Consider the following 22,888-nt stretch of genomic DNA (forward strand, 5'->3'; position numbering starts at 1 on the left):
TGAAGTTATTTTCGAGACCCGTGTTAGGGTACCTAGGTCATACTCAATGTTTGCTAATGAAGGCTACAATTATAGGCCATTATTTAACTTTTAAAAAATATAGGTCATTTCTCTTGATATATAATATTTTCTATTTCAAATTTTGTTTTAAACTCATTCAGTGTCAAGAGAGACCTTAGACAGTTTCGGAGACATTATCTCTAACACACTATTTTAAGGTCACGCTGATAACTTTTACTTAAATCGTAACACTAATATAACAGTAGACGTAATAGCTCTGTAGTACTAAAAAGAAGGGAATGGATGGTCAAAGAGCTCATTTTAGGAAGAAAAGGAATCATTTCTGCATCTCATTTTGAGCTTCTATAAACAAAGGGCCTAATTGCTTAGAGGTTATAAGGCACTCAAGCCTTTTTCCATAAGAAACTGGTTTAGAGTCAGGACTTTCCTGTGTCCTGGCGTTGGGCTGTCAGAGTAAGCCGCTGAGGAGGACTTTGGAGCATTCGTAAGACAGCTGAATCGGTTGAGGGACTTCGTGACTGAAGACGAATCTGATTTATTACCTACAAAGAAAAAAAGTACTTATCAATTTTAAATCTTTCAAAACTATGATATAATACACATTTCTTTGTTTGTTTGTGATGCATTCCTAAACATAAGCACCGGTTTGGCTGTGATAATTAGAAGTACGACACATGCCATTTTGGTCGAAAATGAGTTACATTAGGGTAAACTAAGCACGAGGAATGAAATGGTGCAGTCAGAATTGTCGTATATTGTACGTTACGAAAATAAAAAGAGACCATAAGCCTCTAAGTGGCGCATGTCTCTTTTTTATCGGGATTATTGCAATTCGGAATGACAGAAGAGGATTGCTCAGAATACTTGAATTTAATCCATACCACTGTAAAGAGCATAAAAAGTTGGTTTAGAATATATTCTCTTTACAGAGCGACTGCAGCCGACGAACTTCTGTCCGTTTTTAGGCTCTCGTGAAGTTACAAAAATGGTATATGTCACTCTTTTAATTGCCACAACCGATTTGGGCTAACACAGCATGAGAACCCTTCAAACGGGAGAAGGCCAAGTGAGGATAGCGGGGGGTCTAAAGGAGGGAAGACAATTTTGAGCTTTCTTGAACTTCATGCATAATTCAATCTCTGTATACAGTTTCATAGTGTAGTGGTTCATCGCCCCACTTTTTTTTTATTTTGCTAACATGTCGTAGACGAAGATCAAGACTGGGCGAGGGAGAGTCCTGTGGTGGCGCAGTGGGTTTGATCTTAGCTTGGTAATACGGGACCCAGACATCGAATCATGCTGCAGGAATGCACTGCAGGGCCGACGCAGGGACCTTAGTAGTCAAGAAGCGTCGTTAATCCGATACAATACAAAAACAATACAAACAGGGCGAGGGAGAGTTTGTTAGGGGAGGGGGGAGTAATGGTAAAAATGAAATATTAAGAAAATAAGATGCGATGATTTAATAAACTATTATAAAGTTTCCTGCTCAACGCCAGGGAGTTTCGACTTGTAATCCATAAACTTGGTTTATTCAGAATATCGCAATAATCAGACACTTGGAAATTTAATTTTTGAGCAGAAACAAAGGAATCTTAATATTTTTCTCAAAGTAGCTTAAAAAAATTTAGAAATTACCTTTACAAACACATTAATATAAATACTAAAAATGACTATATCAATTTTTCGAAAATATTTTCCAGAAATTTAAATTTAAATCAGTTTTATGAATCGACTTACAAACACTTAAAATTAACAAAATGAAAAATACTAGTTTTGCAATAGCTTTTTAACAAAGCTAACCTTTTACAACAATATTCGACGGAGATTGAAAATTTAGAAAATTTACATTTATAAAAAAAAACAAGGCAGTGAAAACGATATAAAAAAGAACAAATTTAACACCATCACTACTAGAAAGTTAATCTCCCTCCACTGCAGTTACACTTATTTCAATTTTTTTTTTGCTTTTACTCAGATCCTAATTTACACAAGAAACATAGTGATCAGACAACATTTCACTACTAGAAAGATTATCTCCCTCCATTCCAGTTCCACCTATTTCATTTCTCTTTTGCTTTTACTCAAATCCTGGTCATGCCGATTCCTAATTTACAAAATAAGGATAGTGATCAGACAACATTTGACATAGCAACAACTGCTGAACATCCATGGTGCCAGGCTTAGGTTTTCACGGGATGTTTCTATATGCCATGCATAGCTCAAAATTTTGACCCATGGCTCAAAATTTTAGCTTATTCCAACTTTTGTTTCGTCGCAAGACTCGAGAATTTTCGACTTATCCTGAGACCCAGTCTTTAAAAACAGGTACAAACATATAAAAAAAAGAAGATATTGTTGTGTTTATTTTTGAAAATATTTGTTGTTCCTGCGGGATTCATGGCTCTATTAAATACATCATAACAGATTAATCCAATTTTGATGTCTTTTTCTTTAGTTTTCAGAACACCTTATTAACTTTATGCGCACATAAGGAAATTCCCAAAAATAGGGTTAAGCATCCTAAAAATAATCAAATTATTTCATAAATATTAAACAATTGTTTCAGAAGTCGATTCGAATAATTTAATATGTAGGGGCAAGTGGTATATGCAGGGACGGGGTATTAGATGGGACACGGTACTTATCTGCCATCTAGCGTTCTTTAAAAATCCAACAAAGCCACCTAGTTCAATTCATTCAATGGCAGACATGACAGTTCTATCATTTTGGCAATTTGCTATTTTCGTTTTTGAGAAAATCGAGTTTTGGCTATACCCCCCAAAAAAAATATTTGGACAATGGTTTTTTGTGCTTTATTTTGTAACGGTTAACTGAAATTGTGTCTGTAAGATAGCAAATGAAAGCTAAAACACCAGGCCACGTCGTGTGGCTATCTGGAGGAAAAATATGCAACAGTAAAACAAATCAGACACAATTTCCAAATAGAGATCACATGGTATATATTAGGACAAGGACAAGTGGTATGTAGGCTGTCCAACCCAGGGAAGACCATGACGATATACAAGATTCCATCTCTTGTTGTTCTGCAGTTGTGTAGTTTGCAAAAGAGTCTGGTATCACTTTACTAACAATACCACTGCGGCCACAGGTTGCTGCCATTGGACATTTGCATGTATTTTCCCTTCAAATGCCAATACAACAAGGCTATGGACAACTGGATGCTGTCCAACCCGGGGGAGAACGTGACAATATACAAGATTGCATCTCTTGTTGGCAAAAGCCTCCCCATATCTTTCACGCCAAACAACATAATGAGGGGCTTCGAGAAGACAGGGATACAGCCTTACAAACCAGACATCTTTATAGAAAAGGATTTTCTAACCTCTGCTGTACAGACCTGCACTTGATGCTTTGGATCCAATTGAACCTGGAAACAACCTGGCCAAAACCCCATTTACAAGTGGGCCTGAACAATCCTCTAAACCCATTTCAGTTCCTGTGATGGCAGAACAAGTTCGGCCATACCCTAAAGCCAAGCCACGTGCATTGAGTGGCAGAGGCAGGAAGAAAGGCGCTACAAAGATTTTTATTGACACTCCTGTGAAAAGACAGATTGAAGAATAAGAAGCCAAAAGAAAAGATAAGAAAGAATGGGATGGCAGGACTAGAGTAAAAGTTGGGACCGCTGGAAAAGCTGGAAAAGCAAAAAAAAAAAAAAAACAGACAACAAAAGAGCTATTTGTGGATTCAGAAGGAAGTGATGATGAAAAAATGATTCTTGATGATGATAGTGATGACTCAATGAAATTAGTTGATTCAGAAGATGAAAGTGAGAAAGAGGAAGGGATCTTTGACAGTGTCCCTACAGGAGATTTTGTTAAAGTTGTTTACAAAGGAGAGTATTTTCATGGGTCTATCTAAGAGAAAAACGAGAACAGTGTCAGAGTGAGCGTCATGTGCATGGCAGGTCTAAGAAAGAGGATGTGGCTCGACCAAGAAGACTCAATATTTTATCCAAGGGAAGACATTTTGAAAAAGTTGTTTGCCTGCTACCCCAGAACCCGGTACAGCTTCCAGAGCAGCGTCATATTCTGTATTCACTGACTGATAGTCTAGTCTTGTGCCTAAGGTGTTTTATTTTTAAAGTCGAATTTTTAATGTAGTTTTTATACAATGAATAGTTAAAGTTTTCTCCCAATACATGGAATCTTTTTACTATGTCCCAGAGTATACCACCTTGTATCTCAAGATAATCCGCCTCCAGTACTTAGTGAGACAAATGGTATAAGCAGGGACAACCCCTTTTTTTCTTCTAGCTATACAAGAAAAATCTCGAAAAATCACAGTTTATACAGCAGTTTCGGGGCTTTCATTTGAACCATAAACCATTTTTCTACTCCAAAGTTAACCATGCATTTTGGAGGTTTTCCAAAATCTGTCCCTGCATATTCCACTCTCCCCTACTTAATAACATATTTCAAATTCAAAGACACTTTTTTTTTGGTCAGCAGGTAATACTAACAATTTAATAAAACTAGCCATCAACTTCTTTGTCAAATTTCTCTAGCTTTTTAAAAAGTGTTGGTTGATTTAACCCCATATTAAAATGTAGTCAATCAAACAAGATCTGCTAAGAGTAGTTATGCTAGCAGAAGTCAATACAAATAGGGGTGAGAAAGGGAGGAGGTTAGTTACATTCGGTACCCCTCCTCTCTAGAGACAAAGGACCCTGCTCCCCCTCTAAATAAGGACTTGTGCAAACATAATCAACTGGATAAAATAGTCACATTTCATTATGATCAACCACAATAAAAATTTGCAATAAATCCAACCTGTTCACTAAATATTTGTTGATACGTCAATGGACTTGGTTGCAAGGTGGACGGAGGTGAGGATAAGCAAGCCACGCCAGTGATATTTGAATTTTGGCGTGATAATGGGGCAGATGGTGATGTTAAACCGAATTGGGGCAAAGAAGAACTTCCGCCAGTTGACTGGACCACGAGTGGCTGTACTGGGTTGCTCTGCCGTCGCTCTATTACGACTGAAAAAAAAATTCATTCAAAACTAGAATGGACAATTTGAGCTTAAGTATTCATCCAGCAACACTTCAATGACCATATTACCGGGGCTAAAACCAACACGCATTTCTGACACCCCGAAACCCAAAACCAGTTGACCTATTTGCCTCCAAAGAGTATCCTAATGGTATTTATGCAATAGGTGCAATTGAAGAGGCATATTTAACTCATTAGAGGAATGGGACATAAGCTATGATTTGAAAAAAAATTAGTTCAAGAAAATTCTACTTTATTTTATCCTTTTATAAAACAGTTCGTGGTAATAAACTGTAAGTAGGAGCGACCCGGTTCAATAGTAACCGTAACTCTAAAAGACCAAATTTTGATACCAAAAGAATTCGATTCTTTATGGTAATTTCAAATATATAAGTTTCATCAAATTTTGTAGTACTGATCAAAAGTTATGGGCCTGAGAAAATTTGCCTTATTTTTGAAGAAAAGGGGAAACACCTAAAAGTCATGGAATCATAATGTAAATCAAACCATCAGATTCAGCGTATCAGAAAACCGTATTGTAGAGGTTTCAGACTCCTATATGCAAAAATGTAGAATTTTGTATTTTTTGCCAGAAGAAAGATCACGGATGCGTGTTTATTTGGGCTTTTTTTCCAGGGGTGATCGTACCTACCCAGTGGTCCTAGAATTTCACGAGAGGGTTCATTCTAACGGAAATTAAAAGTTCTAATGCCCTTTTTAAGTGACCAAAATTGGAGGTCAACTAGGCCCCCTCCTACGCTAATTTTTTCCAAAAAATCACCGTAATTTTTTTTAGATAGCCATTTTGTTCAGCAGAGTCGAAAAATAACTTGCAGCACAGGCTGCAAGTTATGAACTTTGCCCATTGTTTACATTTAGTATTGGGAAGCATACAGGTGTTTTCAGAAGGATTTTTTTTTCTGGTGGGGGGGGGGGGATTCAGGGAGGGGGTTACGTAGGAGGATCTTTCCATTGGAGAAATATGCCAAGGCAGAAGACAATTTCCATGAAGGGGGAGCTGGATTCCAGCATTATTTTAAAAACTATGAGAAATTAAGAAAAAATTCAACTAAAAGTAAGGAGCAGCATTACAACTTAAAACGAACAGAAATTTTTATGTATATGATGGGGTTCTTCCCCTACTCAATTCCTCGCTCTTTACTCTAAAGTATTTTTTTGTAATTCCAAAAGACCTATTTATTCTAATTAAACGACCTTTGTGATTCAGGGGTAATTCTTAAAGAATTAGATCAAAATTCGACCTTTAGCGTAAAGAGCGAGGTATTGACGAGAGGGCAAACTCCCTCATACACGTAATAGAAATATATGAATATAGAAGTTTGTTACGTAAGTTTATTCGTAAGTTACGCATATTTACTACTAATGAAAACGTTTGTAAATAAAATTAAAGTTCTAGTGGCATTTTTAAGAAACTAAAAAAATTGAAGGGCAAATAAGCCCCAACCCCCGCCCCTTTTTTCTCAAATCGTCCAATCAAAATTTGAGAAACTCATTTAGCCAAAAAAAGTAAAATTATATGCAAATTTCGTTTTAATTATTCATTTACGGTGAGCCAAAATCAAAACCCCCATTAATTCATAAACATTCAAAAATTAAATTAAAAAAAGAGTTTTTTTAACTGAAAGTAAGGAGCGATATTAAAACTTAAAACAAAAAAAAATTATTCCGTTTATGAAAGGGGATGTCCCCTCCTCAACGCCCGCTCTTCACAATAAAGTTTGACTCTTTATCACAACTCTACTTTTTAAAACAATAAAAAACTTTAGCGTAAAGAGCGGGGCGTCGAGGAGGGGAATCCTCTTTCATATACGGAATAATTTCACAGATGAAGTGTCTTTTAAGTTTTGTAATTTGTCCATTACTTACAAATAGTATTTGTAATCGGAAACATGTTATCGGATTTGTCAACTTGCTTATTAGATCCAACTTCCTCTTTTGTATGTCCTTTTCTGACCACTCTTTTTATGTTTCGTTTTTTTTTTCGTTTTCTCACGTTTTCATGGCACTCTAGTAGAGAACTGACCAAGGCAATGTCCAGGGAACCATTTGAAGCCACCCCTCTCTGAAAGCGATTGGTTGCCTCTTTCAAGAGGGCATCAACAATCGCTAGTCTTTGCTTTTCAGAGGCCCACTTTTCTTGCAATGATTACCCAAGTCAATCTAGCCCTTTTTTTGCTAGAGATGTCAACTAGTTTCAGCTCCATTTCTTCTCTTAGTCTTGAATGCTTTGTGCAGCAGCTTGTTCTGTTGCCTTGCTCTCCACACAGTCTTGGTATTTTGATCAGTCCGACCCACAAAGTCAACAATTCTTCGGGAATGGGAAATTTTTCTGGTTTGCCTCCATATATGTTCAATTCGTCAATCACACACAGCTTCACATTCAGAACTCTTTCTGGCATGGGGGCTCTGTTCAACGGAAGAAGGCTTCCTGAGAGCCAAAAAACATCTCTACATCAGTACTGCTGTGCAATAATGTCAACGAAAGCATCGTCAACAAGCTTCGACAAATAATGCCAAACAATTCGAAATAATGTCAACAAGCTTCGACAAAAGCATACACTTTTGCCCATCAAAAGTATCCATCACTGAGAAGAGTTGATGCGAGTAATGATCGACGCGTGATGGGGTTGATTCTACTGAGTTCTCGGCTTGCAGCAATATCCACTCACTTCTAACATCGTCAATAATTAATAGGGCACTTCTTGATCAAGTGTTCGGCAGCGTCTTGTAATGCCTTCGCACCCTTTTATTGAACCCCTATCTTTCTGCCAAGGTGAATTTCTAAGCATCTAAAGCAAGCTCAACCTGCTCACCTACAATAGAGTCCAGCAAATAGTTGTCCGAGTTCTCAAGCAAACTGGTAGCAATTTCATGAGCAGACAAGACAATGTTGGGTCTCAGAAGTCTCCCAAAAACTGTGATAAGTAAGTGTTATCAGCTTAGCTGAAAAGTAAGCTTTAGCCGACCTGCTCACCTACAATAGTGCCCTACAAATAGTTGTATAAGTTCTCAAGCAAACTGATAGAAATTTCATCAGCAGACATGATAATGTTAGGTTTTAGAAGTCTCGCAAAAAAAAAGTAAGAAGTAAGTTTCAGCTCGGCTTCGTGAATACAAGAATTCGAGTTCTGCAAGCATATCTTTCCTTTTTAGGTAGCTTGCAATCTTCAGGTACTTCGCTAATGACACAACATTCTTCAAATGTTTCTTCGATGGCATGTAATGCAAAAAATACTCCAAAAGTGCCGGCCACCAATCAATCGCTCAACAAACAGCAGAACCCGAAGTCAGCCACCTTGTTGGCACATGCTGATTGACAATATTGTATGGGACACCTTTCTTGTTCTGGCAATCTAAAAAATCCCACATCATTCAGGTCAGCTAAGGAAAAAACTGCCTCAAAATGACAACAAAGTCGGATGACTCCTCGTCAAATTCCTGGAGCCCTTTCATTTCATGGACGTTACGCGTTCGCATGTTCATGGTTACCTAATAAAGGGAAAATCCCGGCCCATAATAACCGAGAGTAAAAATATACTTAAACAAATTCTTTTTCCTGACGAAAATTCAATATTATTCGGAATAGAATCTGACTCAAGAGTGGTAATCACATGCCACAAAACAGTGTTTAGGAACTACGAAAATAAGCTTTCAGAATTTTCAAAAAAGAGCCTGGAATCCCTTGAAAATGGGTCTGATTCAAAAAGGGTTCAATTGATCATCCAAGGCTAACAACTTGGAAATACAGGTTTGCCACCCCCCCCCAACTCAAAAGTTACCCTTTGAGACTCTTTCTTAAAGGCCAGTTTTCAAATCTTCAGCAACTGAACACTGACGAATCTGGAGGGCAAAAGTAGGGGGGGGGGATGGCATTTTTTTTTAAATTTCAATAAGATGGTGTCTATTTCGTCCATTTTACAACTGAAGAATTTTGGGGTCAATAAAAGATTTAAAAACATTTTTATTTGCTTTACGTCGCGTTTATTATTCACTATACTCACTTCTTTGAAGCACATTCAGAAAAGCAAATAATATAAAAAAAATTAACATTTTATTATGCCGCGAAGAGACAAACTTTTTGAGCTTATCGTTAAGGGTTATTATTATTTTTTTTTTTACTCTCTTTTTGGACGGTCCAGACTTACAGAATTTTTCGAAATTTGGTGAAGTACCCTTACACTCCTTCTAAGCGAGGACCTTAAGCTCCGAACGGTTTAATTGGAGCAAGGGAAGACAAACTTGCGAAAATTTTGGACCCATGTAATTTTACCATGATTTTAGGACCCATATAATTTTATAAACTTGACTTGACGACAGTTTTTACATCGATTTCAGTTCATTGAATGTATTAAATCAAATGGAGGAAAAACAAATAGGACTTGTTTGGCAAAATGGGGACATTTCAACAAAAAAACCGATACTGAGTGACTGAGAATCTATAAGTTGAGACTTAACTATAAGGGTTTGTTTATGATTGATTTGGCGGGTGCAAGACCTAACCACAGGGAGAGGGATCACCCCACCCCCAGGATCCGCCAGTCCAACTGATAAGGATAAAGGGCACGATCAAAAGCTTGTGATGAAAAATAAATGCATAACTTATGCAAAATTAATCTGCAAACATTTAAAGATGTTGCTCTCGAATTTTAAATTATTTCTTTTTTTTCCATACTCCTGTGTCACATAACCATTACTAAGTTTCAATAGGTAACAGCCTGTTATCCAATATGTTTTTACATTAACTTTCTAGCTCATTGAAAAAAGTTATAAGTAAATCGAATTTTGAAACGGCAAAAAAAGTGACTTTAGTGATAGTTTCAAAGAAAAAATGACAGGCTAAAATAAGAGTTACAAAAAGTGATTTTAGTGACTGCGGTCAATCCCTGTTCAACGCATTCATTTGCGACCATACTTACTTATTGATATTAGGACCATTGCTAACTATCTTTATTAATCTTTCAAAAGGTAAATTCTTACTCCAAATGCATCATATCAGCAGTTTTAAAATTTTCTCACCAGTTGCATAACAATTAAAATACGCCACCAGATGGCGACTCACACCTCGATCTCTTAAACAAGACCAAAAGCGCACTCTAATCTGTAGCTCTTTTTTTCCTTCACTGTTTCTAGTTTCGTCGTATCCAAGAACAAAGTAAGCTTCGCATAAGCTCTTCATAAGATTCTGTTTACAGTGTGGAAACAGTGCATCAGTTATCATGTACACAACTTTGTTTGCACTCATCACCCAGGCGGTATCTTACCAAAGAATATGGCTTCAAAGACATCAATGACTCTGTCACATGAAGCTACAGACATAGAAGCTTGCAAGGACTCGAGTACTCATATGATTTTTGCTTTGTATGCAGCATCTTTGTCACAAAACATCTCAAGAATTTTACTTCCTTTGCTAGCTGATGGCTCTTTTCATTAGGACTTTTGGCCAAGCAGATCCACACAATCAGAACTGTAACAGATTGACTGTAACTGTAACTTTGTACGCAGCATCTTTGTCACAAAACATCTCAAGAATTTTACTTCCTTTGCTAGCTGATGGCTCTTTTCATTAGGACTTTTGCCAAGCAGATCACACAATCGGAACTGTAACAGATTGAGACGGATCGCAATCTGTTTCTTGTGCTCTTCCGACGAAGAATGTTCTTTCAAGGTGTAAGAGCCTTTGCGGCAGTTCAGGATACTCTTACATATTTTGCAGTAAAAAGAAAGCTCATCATCACCAATCTGACACTACCTGTTTATCTTTCGGCCACTCCTGTCCTCTTTAGTTAACCAGCTGAGCGACAAAATTTTCAGTTGCCCATTGTCTTTCCTAAATACACTTGGGAGACCTGAAAGACTAACAGGTTCAAATACAGCAGGAAAAACATTAACATTTTCGCCATCTGAATTTTCCACTCATAGTACCCTTCTCACTCAACCTGCTATTAGTTTATTAACTAACCTAGGAAAGAATATATAATTTGCAACATTGTAATACAAGTAAATTCGAACAAATTTATACTGGTATAGTTCATTTTATGAAGCTACAGGAAATTATCTATCGTTAAACGTCGCCACAACACGACCAATTAAACCCACTCACCCTATAGGCCAATTTTCTTCTCTATCCTTGAACAGTACTACAATATCACCCATCTATCCCACCCGCAATATAGGCCAATTTTGTGCTGCTATAAGCTTCCTTTGTTTACAACAGTTAATAGACACTTTGGCCACAGACAAAGTTCCCACTGCTTTGCTACTTCTTTCTGAACTGGGACGACGTAACCAAGAGACAAGTATAGCCGGGTTTACGGAGAAGCTATATTATCTAAGAAGGGGCTTTCCAATATATCATGCTCCAGTTTTGAATTATACCATGCTCCCAAATAGAGACGTTAAGAACTTTTGGGGGTCTTAAGGGACTTCCTGCATAAAAAGGGACTTGGAAGGGACTTCAGCCGAAAAAAGGGAATTTAGGGACTAATTCCAAGCCCTGCTATTTTAATCACAAAGATTACTGCAGAAAACCCTCCCCAGGAGAAAATTGTCGCCAAAGAGCAAATTTTAATTTTAAACTTCCCTCCTCCCTCCCACAAATGTAGGGACCTGCAAGTACACACCTATGCAGTGGATACATTGTTTGGGCACACTGTATATTTTATTCATATTATCAACTTATAATTAATTTCTACTGTAATTTACAAGACTCGGTGAAAAATCTTCGTGCACTTCCCTGTCCAGAGGGTTAGTAAAGTTCAGACCCCCCCCTTCCTATGAAATGTGAACAATTCCACACAAACGTGCGTTATTTCATTAAATTTTTCCAAAAAAAAGATACTGTCATACTTGCCACCCCATCTCCCTCTCAATGGTTATAATTCCTCAAAAAAAAAAAAAAAAAAAAAAAAAAAAAAAAAAAAAAAAAAAAAAAAAAAAAATGTGGCCGTGCCAGTTTTTTTCATAATGCTCGTCTTCCTAATTAGAGTAAAAAAAAAGGCTTGCTCATATATTCAGTGACAAAAAAATGATAGATTGTGGGCTCGCATAACAATAATGATAAAAAAAAAAAAAAACAGAACAAAAAACACTCAAAGATAAATAACCACAACTGTAAAATAAGAAAAAAAAAGGTTATTGCACAACATTTGACCATCAATAGTGAATTATTCAGCAATTGCTTTGGGCTTTTAAATTATAGCTTTGGACATTTTCACCGTGCCTTTCCCTGATTGGCCTACCATTGTAGATCACAGGTACACCCAGATCAACTACGGGGACGGGGGCATATATAGTGACATTTAATGGCCGATGGAATCGAAACAACGAAAGATACAACTTAACAAAACTTCTGATTTTTTAAAGGACATATCCTGGAGGAGTAGTTCACTCATCTCCCTCTCCCTGTGCAGGTATGACTCAAGCGATGCGAGTACTTAAAACATGATTCAACTTAACGATTTTTTTTTTTAAAGCAAACGCAATTTAGCAAAGAAGCAATTTAAACGACAAACCCCGGGAAGGAGTCCTTCTATCCCCAAGCCCCCTTTTTATGTGTAGGTATGATGCAAAAGATGCGAGTACACAAAACAAGCACAGTAGGGGCTAAGAGAAATCTCTATATCTCCCAAGGATCGCCTCAGAGCCCGCTAAGGACGATCAAGTAAAGACCTATTTTTCTGGCCCTCATATAGAGCAGTCGAGAGCAATTACAGAGTCCATGCCTCGGAAAATCCCATTAATCCATCACCTCTGAGAAGTACAACTCGTCAAAAACCACCAAGCTATATATATATATATATATATATATATATATATATATATATATATATATATATATATATTTTTGTCAAAAAAAAACTATGTATCGCCATTCGGGTATCAAAAAGTTGTATCTCCTAAATTGTAAATTTTCAAAAGAGCAGAAAAAAACCTCATAATCTTTTTATTTCCGTTTTACTGTTATCGAAGGGTAAATAAAAAGGTTGCGTTCTGCAGGAAGTTTTTTTTTCTTCTGAGGATAGTGCCGAGCGTGGCGGAACTGTGGAGAACACATAGCGCTCCAAGATATACACCAGTTGGCGCAGATTGGAGAAACTCTCGTTGTTAAGGCCTTTATAACCGGACGAGATTGTATGCTAGATCAGTATAAACCAAGGCTGTTGGGTGTAAAGCCCTTATATTTTAAGGCACACATATTTCGCATTGCCTCTAGTGTACTTGAACTAACTTGTAAAAATCCGGTATATTTTAAGCTCGATAAGCTAAGCATATCTCTTTAAAATGTCCATGTCTGACTCATAGAGTTATTAGAAAACCCATTCGTTGATAAACGGCCATATAAAACGAGACGAAAAAAACCCCCTAAAATATAACAAAATAAAAATAGGTGACAGCAGGGTCCAGGATTGACCAAAACAAAAGTTCAACCAAATGAAGCTCTCTTAACTTTGAAAACAAAAGTTAGGAATATATGCTATTTCCCACAACTACCCTCTCAAGACTGACGATCTGATAGGACATTAAAGATATTTGTGTTTATGATGGACCAGATAGTGACATTCTTTGAGGTATCGAATCTCCTTAATTTGACGGTCAGTAGCATATAATAATAAGTCGGTATAAACATGTAAAAAGGTTAGCCGAATAAAATAAAATTTAAGTAGTTTCGCGAAAGATATAAAAAAAAGACTCGTTATTTTCGCCGAGGAGAGCTCGCCCCCCTGATGCTGAGTTTTTAAATAGGTTACTCCGAAACGACTGGAAGAAATTGGGCTAATTAACAAATGTAAATTTGTTAATACAAAATTCAGTTTTGTGCTAAAGGGATTATTACGAAATAAAATCTTGCCTACATGTCTGACGAGAATTAAATGCACATAACCCATCAGTCATCAATTATACTTTATGAGAAAGGAATTTCCCCATTCCTTAGCTACTAATTAATTTCCACAATACGTGTGTCTCCAATCTAAAAAATACTTCTGAAAAGAATTTTCATTTTTGCATAACCGGTCAGGGACATCAAGCCACATATCAGACCAGAGTAACGTTTACAGACCCTTAAGTACGCCATGCGAAATTGCTGGCCCAACCGTTGATGGCACATTTATTTTCCTTTTTGACACCTGGGTCCCCGTGTATTAATAGCCTCCCTCCTCCTTCAATGCCTTTAAGGCGATGTGGTAACTTAAAGAATTGTCTCAACTCATCCATTATAAACTTTTTAGTTTGTGTGGCTGAACTATTTAGATTGGGCGGTCGTGCCATAATTTGCAGAGAATGGATCAGAGATCAGAATAAACGACACAAAATTAAAAGCCGACAAGAACTTCCTCGGAAATCCGAGGAGAACTTCCTTGGAAACCATTTAACTTATCCCGTTATTGTGCCGGATATAGAGATATTCAGATTTAATGACACTTTCATCATTAGAAACTGTTAAATTTGTTTTTTAGATTAAACAGAACAGCATTTTCTTTTTAAGTTCAGGAAAGGGGGTCCCTAAAAATATTATGTCATACCTGCTAGATAAACATTAAAAATCAGCTCAGAAAAAATATCATTTAAGCAGTTTGACCGCTTTGGGAGTTCCCTGTTCTGCTACCCACTTTGATTGAAAACCTTGCTAACACAAGGACACATTATTTATGCTGTAGGTACATTGAATAAACAGCATTTTGCTTAACAATTAGAAAAAAATTCAATTTTTCTTTATTTAAATTAGCCTCTCGTTAGCATTTCGAACTGTTGAGACATTTAAGATCCCCTATCAATTTTAACCAAATTTTAAGAAAATACTCTTTGAATAATTTGGCAGCTTTGGGAGTATATTGTAGCGCTGGGAAAATTCGTTAATGGGCCCGTTGTCTTTGAGTCGTTCAGTTGAGGCTCGCACTATGATTTTTAAGGTATCGATTGGCCTTAAAACCAAGTCATACCTATTCAAATTACACAATGAGTGAATGAAGCCAACGCTCCCCCAGACTACCTCTAAAATCTGAGCCCAGTCGGGCCCAGATCATCACAAGAGCGCATGCCCTGTTTTGTCTCACGGCTGGTAGGTCGAGTTGAAACTCTCAGAAAGTTTTTTGAAAGGAGGGGGGGGGTAAGGGGACTTATTATCACATGTTGGTGGAAGAAGGCATAATATGGTATTCCCTGGCCCCTCCAAACAGAGAATTTGCAGCGATTTTGACTGATGCCTGTCGTCCCTTAGGCTGTTTAATTAGTTTATAATAATACATTTATATCTACCTGTTAGTGCCTTTAAAATGTTTCAATTCGTTACTGTTAGCGATTCATTCTAACAATATTCGTAAAGACCAGAAGTCGTTAAGTCTTAATAGAATTCCCACAGTTTTATTATCTTTTTGATCACTTCTAGAGGAAGAATTCAGGGTCTTATAGGTAGAATTCAGATACCCCATTTCTTTTAATAAACCCATCCCAGCCAAACGCGTCAATTTTTTGGAGAGGGGTACTTCCTCGTAGATTTTCGAAAATGCCTTTAGTGGAAATTTCAATGAAAAACTGAGAAAACAACAAAATTACTCCACTACATTTTGAAAAACACATTTTACCCCAACCCTACATTTTCATGAGTTGACACCACAGACCCCAGCCAAGACTGTTTTCTCGAGCAGGAGTCAAGTTGAAGACAAATAAAAGGTAAAATTAAGTCAGTTTATTTTCAAGGTTCAAGAGGCTGAAGACTTGAAGATCTGACGAATTGAAAAAAACCCAGTTCCTTTTATTAAGCTTCCAACAGTCGAGGCGTTTAACCCAATAGGAGTAAATTTACGGACAAGTAAGGATAAAAATAAGTTGATTTATTTTTAATTCAGTTAGATAACGTACAAGGTAGACAATTATTTCTTGGTCTAGTTTCTGATTATTTTACTGCAAGGAATTTTGTGTTTTTGAAATGCTAGAAAAGGCTGTTTTCTTTTTTTTTATAGTACCAAGAAACCGAGCTTCCCTCGTTAAATAGACAGTTTTTTTTATCTCTTTCACAAAAAAAACTTTGAATTCATATTAACCTTTTTTGTATATTTATACCGACAAATCGTTCTGTACAATCAATACTTATTTCTTAAAATGTTTAGCAAAAGCACTCATCTAGAGCAAAATTTATTATAACTATTCCAAGTATTTGTGTCGTCATTCATGTGAAAAGTATCTTTCTAAATTTAACGCCCTAAGCGAATTTTTTAAAGTCGTGAATACCTAGTTTGTTTTTTACACCTAAAAATGGGTAGTTAGCGATTACCCCTCTCCCTCCTCCCACGGCTGGCTGGTCTCCAATTACTATCGACTTAAAAAGAGGCAGTCCTCCCTGATTTTTTTTCGGGGGTTGGAGGTACAAAAAGAAATTTAGAAACGCAGAAAAAAAAGAAAATGATATTTAATCCCTCTTGATTTCTGGGAATATTTCTGGTCTACGCTGTTATTATGATAGTAAAGAGTAACATTAAACCCTAAAATGAGCAGAATTTGTTATGTATAGGAGGGACACTCCCCTTTTTCATCTTCACCTCCATCTCATGGTCGCAAAAACTTTGGAGGGTGCTCATTACATCAGAAATTGAGACTTCTAGTCCTTCCTCTTTAATAAGTCAAAAGTGATAGAGGCAGCCATGGGGGGGCACAAAAAGTTTTAAAATGGTAGTACGGCAATAATAGAAAAATAATAGAGCGATTTCGAGGAAAACTTTAGAGATAGATAAATAAGTATGCATATTTACAATTATTGTCCGTTTAATAAGACATAAAACTTAGTACTTGTTTTAAACGACACAAGTGTTAATATTTTGAAAGGCCGTAAAACCAGCAATAAAAAAACAATCAAAACTTTTTAATGGTTATTTGTATCAATAAAACAAATAAACTAAGCAAGTTTTATTGAAATTTGAGAAAATTGTCAAAAAAATCGTTTTTTCGGTTGGTCGACTGGATTTGACTTTTTTATGAAATAGCCTATTTCATAAATGCTCATTTTTCCTGTAAGCAGATACTTTTTTAATGCTCCTTTTGCCGAGTAAACATCAATTTTCTGTTTGTGTTGAATCTTTTCACCAAGATTAAATTTGTCAAAACACTTAAATTCATTAATCAGCACAATTTGTTTTTAGCTTTCTTGAAGAATCTACAGTCAATGTTTTTTCCTCGCAAATGAACATGAATAATATTGATTTACTCGCAAAATAAGGAAGATACAAATCATTTTTTAGTGTTAATATTTTATTTTTATTTTTTATTGATACAATTTTAAATATTGAAAGTTCTTAAGCCGAACTGGCCAGACATGACAATAAGCAATCAAGAGAGATAAAACTCTAAAAAAGAAAACTTCAAACGAGACGACGGCCAGTAGAATTAAAAGACTAAAACAACGCGGATATTTCGCCTGTATAAAACAAGGCGTCTTCAGCACAAGATAGTAAATTAAAAGAAAACTAATCTAAAAACAAATAAAAACCACCACCAAATATAATATATACAATTGTCGCTACTTATCCACGTAGGGAAAAGCAGCTATGCGAGTTACTTCAATGAGAATCAAAGAGCAACTGAAGAAAATTTATGAAAATTGAAACTTAGTTAATTATTCTGTTGCGAAATAATCCTTTTGTAAGCTAACATTGAAGCAACTCTTTTTGGTCTAGTGGGTAATCTTGTCCCCTGGTGATTGTGTAAAATTTTAATTCCCCCATCGACTATTGGTTCATTTTTTAAAAGAATATCATAAATTGGAATATCATAAATTTTTCTCAGTGGGCGAGGGAGGCTATAGAAATTAAAAAAAAAAACAACATATATTTGCTAATATTTCAATAAATAGAGACACAGGGAATTTAAATATTGACCCAATTTATGATATTCTTTTAAAAAAATTAACCAATAGTCGATGGGGGAATTAAAATTTTACACAATCACCAGGGGACAAGATTACCCACTAGACCAAAAAGACTTTCTTCAATGTTAGCTTACAAAAGGATTATTTCGCAACAGAATAATTAACTAAGTTTCAATTTTCATAAATTTTCTTCAGTTGCTCTTTGATTCTCATTGAAGTAACTCGCATAGCTGCTTTTCCCTACGTGGATAAGTAGCGACAATTGTATTTATTATATTTGGTGGTGGTTTTTATTTGTTTTTAAATTAGTTTTCTTTTAATTTACTATTTTGTGCTGAAGACGCCTTGTTTTATACAGGCGAAATATCCGCGTTGTTTTAGTCTTTTAATTCTACTGGCCGTCGTCTCGTTTGAAGTTTTCTTTTTTAGAGTTTTATCTCTCTTGATTGTTTAATTTTAAATATTGATTTAAAACAATATTGGTATTAGCCCGTAAAATAAGGAAGATGCAAATTATTTTTCAAAAAGACAGAGCTTAATACTTGCCATCAATAACACAAAAAGTGTTAAAATTTTCAAAGGCCATAAAACCAACAATAAAAACTCAACAATATTTTGGTGGTTATTGATAAAAGGAATAAACCTATCGGGTTTTATTACAATCTAAGAAACTTGTCAAAATAATGCTTTTTTGGTTGGTTTGATTTTTTTTTTGGTTTAGTTTGGATTTGATTTTTTTTTCTTTTTTAAATGTAGAACGATCCCTTGAGGAAATAGCATATGTCATAAATGCTTAATTTTCAATAACAGCACTGAACAGCAACAGAACAGCAACTCATAGTTTGACGAAACTGAAAGGATTAAAGGCCAATTCACAACAGAACAGAACAGCAACTCATAGAACAGAACAGAACAGCAACTCATAGTTTGACGAAACTGAAAGGATTAAAGGCCAATTCACAACAGAACAGAACAGCAACTCATAGAACAGAACAGAACAGCAACAGAACAGCAACTCATAGTTTGACAAAACTGAAAGGATTAAAGGCCAATTCACAACAGAACAGAACAGCAACTCATAGAACAGAACAGAACAGCAACAGCAACAGAACAGCAACTCATAGTTTGACAAAACTGAAAGGATTAAAGGCCAATTCACAACAGAACAGCAACTCATAGAACAGAACAGCAACAGAACAGCAACTCATAGTTTGACAAAACTGAAGGGATTAAAGGCCAATTCACAACAGAACAGCAACTCATAGAACAGAACAAAACAGCAACAGCAACAGAACAGCAACTCATAGTTTGACAAAACTGAAAGGATTAAAGGCTAATTCACAACAGGATTTAACCTGATCATTCACAAGAAAACATAGATTTAGCTAACGATGAATGGAGCCAATCAGATTTTCAATAGATTTTCCCGATTATCTGAGACTTTTTTAAAATGAAAATTCTGATTAGCTCTCATCACTAGAACATTTGATTTCTATTCATATGATGAAAGGCTTATATACCAATTAATTTGATTTGAAGAATTCTTAAATTGACCTACTAAAATTAAATTGAATCCATTGGGGTCCGAGCCCTAAATCAGGAACTGCGACGCCTTCCATAGTCAAATGGATTATTGCGAAAATAGATACTTCGAGATGCTAAATTAAACGCAAAACCAGCTCGAAGAATGCTTTCAAAACTACCTGTTGAAGAACTGGATTCTTCAGAGCAATAAGAAAAAACGCAGACCAACATGATTTATAATACAAAATCGGTATAAAACATCTCTACCTAAGGGGTATTACGATATCCACCGTCTACGCAGGTTTCAAAAATGAAAAATCAAATGTAACTTCAATGCATAGGTATCCACAGCCAACAATTTAGAATTAATATCTCAGACAAGGCCTTATCCAGAAGAGGGGGAAAAGGGTACCAGGTGAGCCCCCCTCTCGAAATTTCGTCCAATTCTTAAAAAAGTAAAATTAAGCATAAAAAAATTATGATGCATTTTGTAATATTTTTTGTCCCCCTCCCCCGCACAAATATCCTGGATACGACCATGATATCAGAGTTTTCCAAGAGATACCAATTGGGACAATCTTTGGAAAATTTTATCCTTGAAGTTCTAGGATCGGAAAACAGTGTCTCACACGAGATGATAATATCTGGGTGTATAATTTACACATTAATATGTGTTTTATCAATAATTTATATTATGAAAGTCGAGTCTGATCGTCATGGAACAATCCTACTAAGGATCACTTAAGACCCCCCCCCCCCACCTTCCGGGTGTGAAAATTTTATCCTTGAAGTTCTAGGATCGGAAAACAGTGTCTCACACGAGATGATAATATCCGGGTGTGATGTGTTTTATCAATAATTTATATTATGAAAGTCGAGTCTGATCGTTATGGAACAATCCTACTAAGGATCACTTAAGACCCCCCCACCCCCCATTTAATTTCCGAAAAGGACCTCTAACCACACTGTAAAAAAGCTGATAAGAGAAAATACATTTAGGATTGTATCGGTAATATACTATTTGATGCCATATTTATGTACGTATATATTATGACTGCCACGGCTAAAGGACGTATCTGATACTTTCACACTTATAAAATAATTACCAGAAACCATGAGCTAAGTTCTTTTCAACGGGAGATTCAACAAGATACTGAACGTCAAAAGTATCAGTTTGATTTATTGGTAGTCAGTATCACTGACTTCCCACCACCTGGTGTTCATATCCGGACGCCGCGTGTGCCATATAGTTGCACCACGCTTAACAGTCCCCGAAACTATTGGCACTCCTTAGGATGCTTGGCACGCGCCATCTACTGTGCGTATTTTCCGAGAGAGGGCCCCTCGAATTGAACATATTAGTCCTGCTTATCAGGCCTTTAAGAGCAGCTTACCAAGCCTTTCGGCAACCATTTCACAACGAATTAGATACGACCAAGGCCGTATTCAGGGGAGTGATTAGGGGGTTTAACCCCCCTCAAATGTCCAGCTCGTAAAATCGTAATTAAAATCTATTAACACATTTGACACGTTTTTAGTCTTTTTTGTACCACCCCCCCCCAAAAAAAATCTTGGATACGGCCTTTAGGCGTGAACGCACTATCTCTTAAACTTTCGACACATCAAAAATAACAAAGCTATTAAGTGTTTAGGTGATCACATTCACCGATTTAAAATGGCGAATACTCCGACATTTCAAATGCCAGTAAATTCAAACGTACAGTAGCCTACATAGTACACGACATTATAGTACATGTTACTAAGAGTGACTCCACAAAAAACGCTCTATCGGGATTTTCTATAGGAAATCTTTGAACTAAATTTCAACTATGTGTCGGAAAACAAACGTTACTACTTTCCAAGCCCCACTATCTAGAGGGTTTTACACGCTAACCCCCACCCCGGAGAATACCACGAGCCTTTAAGGTACTAAGGACAGTGAAAATGCGATCTGTTGGTTTGAACTGGTTAAATTGGAAACTCAAACAGCTAAATATACCTAAAAGAAAAAACAAAAAAAAACTGAGAATTAATTTGCCACGAAAAAGACCTCCATACACAGTTATGAAGCTTTTGGTAGTATTGGGCATAAGATTAAAAAAAGAACACCTTGGGTAAAAAATAAGCAAACAATAATTTAAAAACATATGGCACCATAGTAGGTTTCCTTTGTGTAGTGTAGATTTCCTTTGAAGGTGTAGTTATATTTGGGAACTAGCAAATTGTAAATGAATTTTTTTCGACAAGCTGTTCCCAAACTTAACTAATCAGGTTTGCTTATTTATTTTTCACGGAGCAACGTGACAATACTAACAAGAGCGTCATACTGCCTTGAAAATTTTACGATCTTAAAGCAATCAAAAGAAAAATCTTAAAATATTGGCACTTTCAGATATAAATAGACCTAAGGTAGATCCAGGGTACATCTTGTTACTTTAAAGCTTTAATACCAAAGCAGCTACATTTTTGAATTACTTCAGATTTTAGCATCAAAGTAACCGTGTGACTCCTAACTTCGTGTGTCCCTGGAAAATAGTATTGCCCACAAAAGAGAAACAAAACAGGCCATAGAATTTAGCATTCCAACTAAACATTTGTTTAGGGACATTTGACTAACTTATTCCAAAAATGTATAGAAAGACATTCCCCTTCTCAAAAATTATGAAATCATGAAAACTTTGTTCTACATATTTGGATCACAGCCAAGCAATGCGACTTTTTTCCATTTTCGCCACTGCTTCCTCTGTGTAGCTAATTTATTTGACAACCAAATCGCTCGTTTTCAATTTTGTAAATAATATATTTTTTTGGAAATTTATATTTTAATTCGTATTTAGTTTCAATTATATTCTCGATCTTTAATGACGAGTCATACGGTATGGAATAAGCTGAGTGAATCAGCTCGAAGGTGCCACTCATTTGCTTTGTTTAAAAATATTGTTTAAAACTCTTTGGCTATTTTTAAGTTATTTGTATCTATTTATTTGTTTTTCTTATATATTTACTAATATTTTATTGGAGTCTCTTTAAACTACTTAATTAATTTAGTCTATTCAATCTATTCAGTTTTGTATCTATAGTTATTATTTTATTTGTATTTTCTTTTCTTCTCCTTTTTGCTCTTCTCTCTGTGAACAAGTGGTTATTTTAATTTTATTATGTTTTTTCTTCTCTGAGTAAGTGACTAGTTAGTCTTCACCCTTGTTTACAGACCTATGAATCTTTGGGTGAATAGTAAAACGTAATATTGTATGTTATTTCATGGTGAATAAATCTTATCTTATTTAAAAGCTCATACTTTAAACTCTATTCATATTTTACATTAAATAATTATATTTTAATATTTGAATACCTTTTGAACAATTTGTATAATTTATAAATATTGTGGCGGTTTCATAGAACACACACGGGGGAGTAGGGCACAAACAAATTTTTTTTAAAGGGA

General features: G+C 35.9%; 1 protein-coding gene across 1 annotated transcript in view; it reads right to left on the minus strand.

Moving 5' to 3' along the window:
* Positions 1 to 219: 219 nt before the first annotated feature.
* The window catches only part of LOC136035257 (uncharacterized), a 68,509-nt gene continuing 45,840 nt past the window's right edge, over positions 220 to 22,888 (minus strand). The window contains exons 6-7 of the mRNA XM_065716928.1: positions 4,818 to 5,029; positions 220 to 563 (exon numbers count right to left, since the gene is read on the minus strand). Coding sequence (XP_065573000.1) covers positions 438 to 563; positions 4,818 to 5,029 — 338 coding nt within the window. The 3' untranslated portion in view covers positions 220 to 437. The remainder of the gene's footprint in view (positions 564 to 4,817; positions 5,030 to 22,888) is intronic.

This window comes from Artemia franciscana, chromosome 14 (assembly GCF_032884065.1).
Source record: "Artemia franciscana chromosome 14, ASM3288406v1, whole genome shotgun sequence".
Classification (NCBI taxonomy): domain Eukaryota; kingdom Metazoa; phylum Arthropoda; class Branchiopoda; order Anostraca; family Artemiidae; genus Artemia; species Artemia franciscana.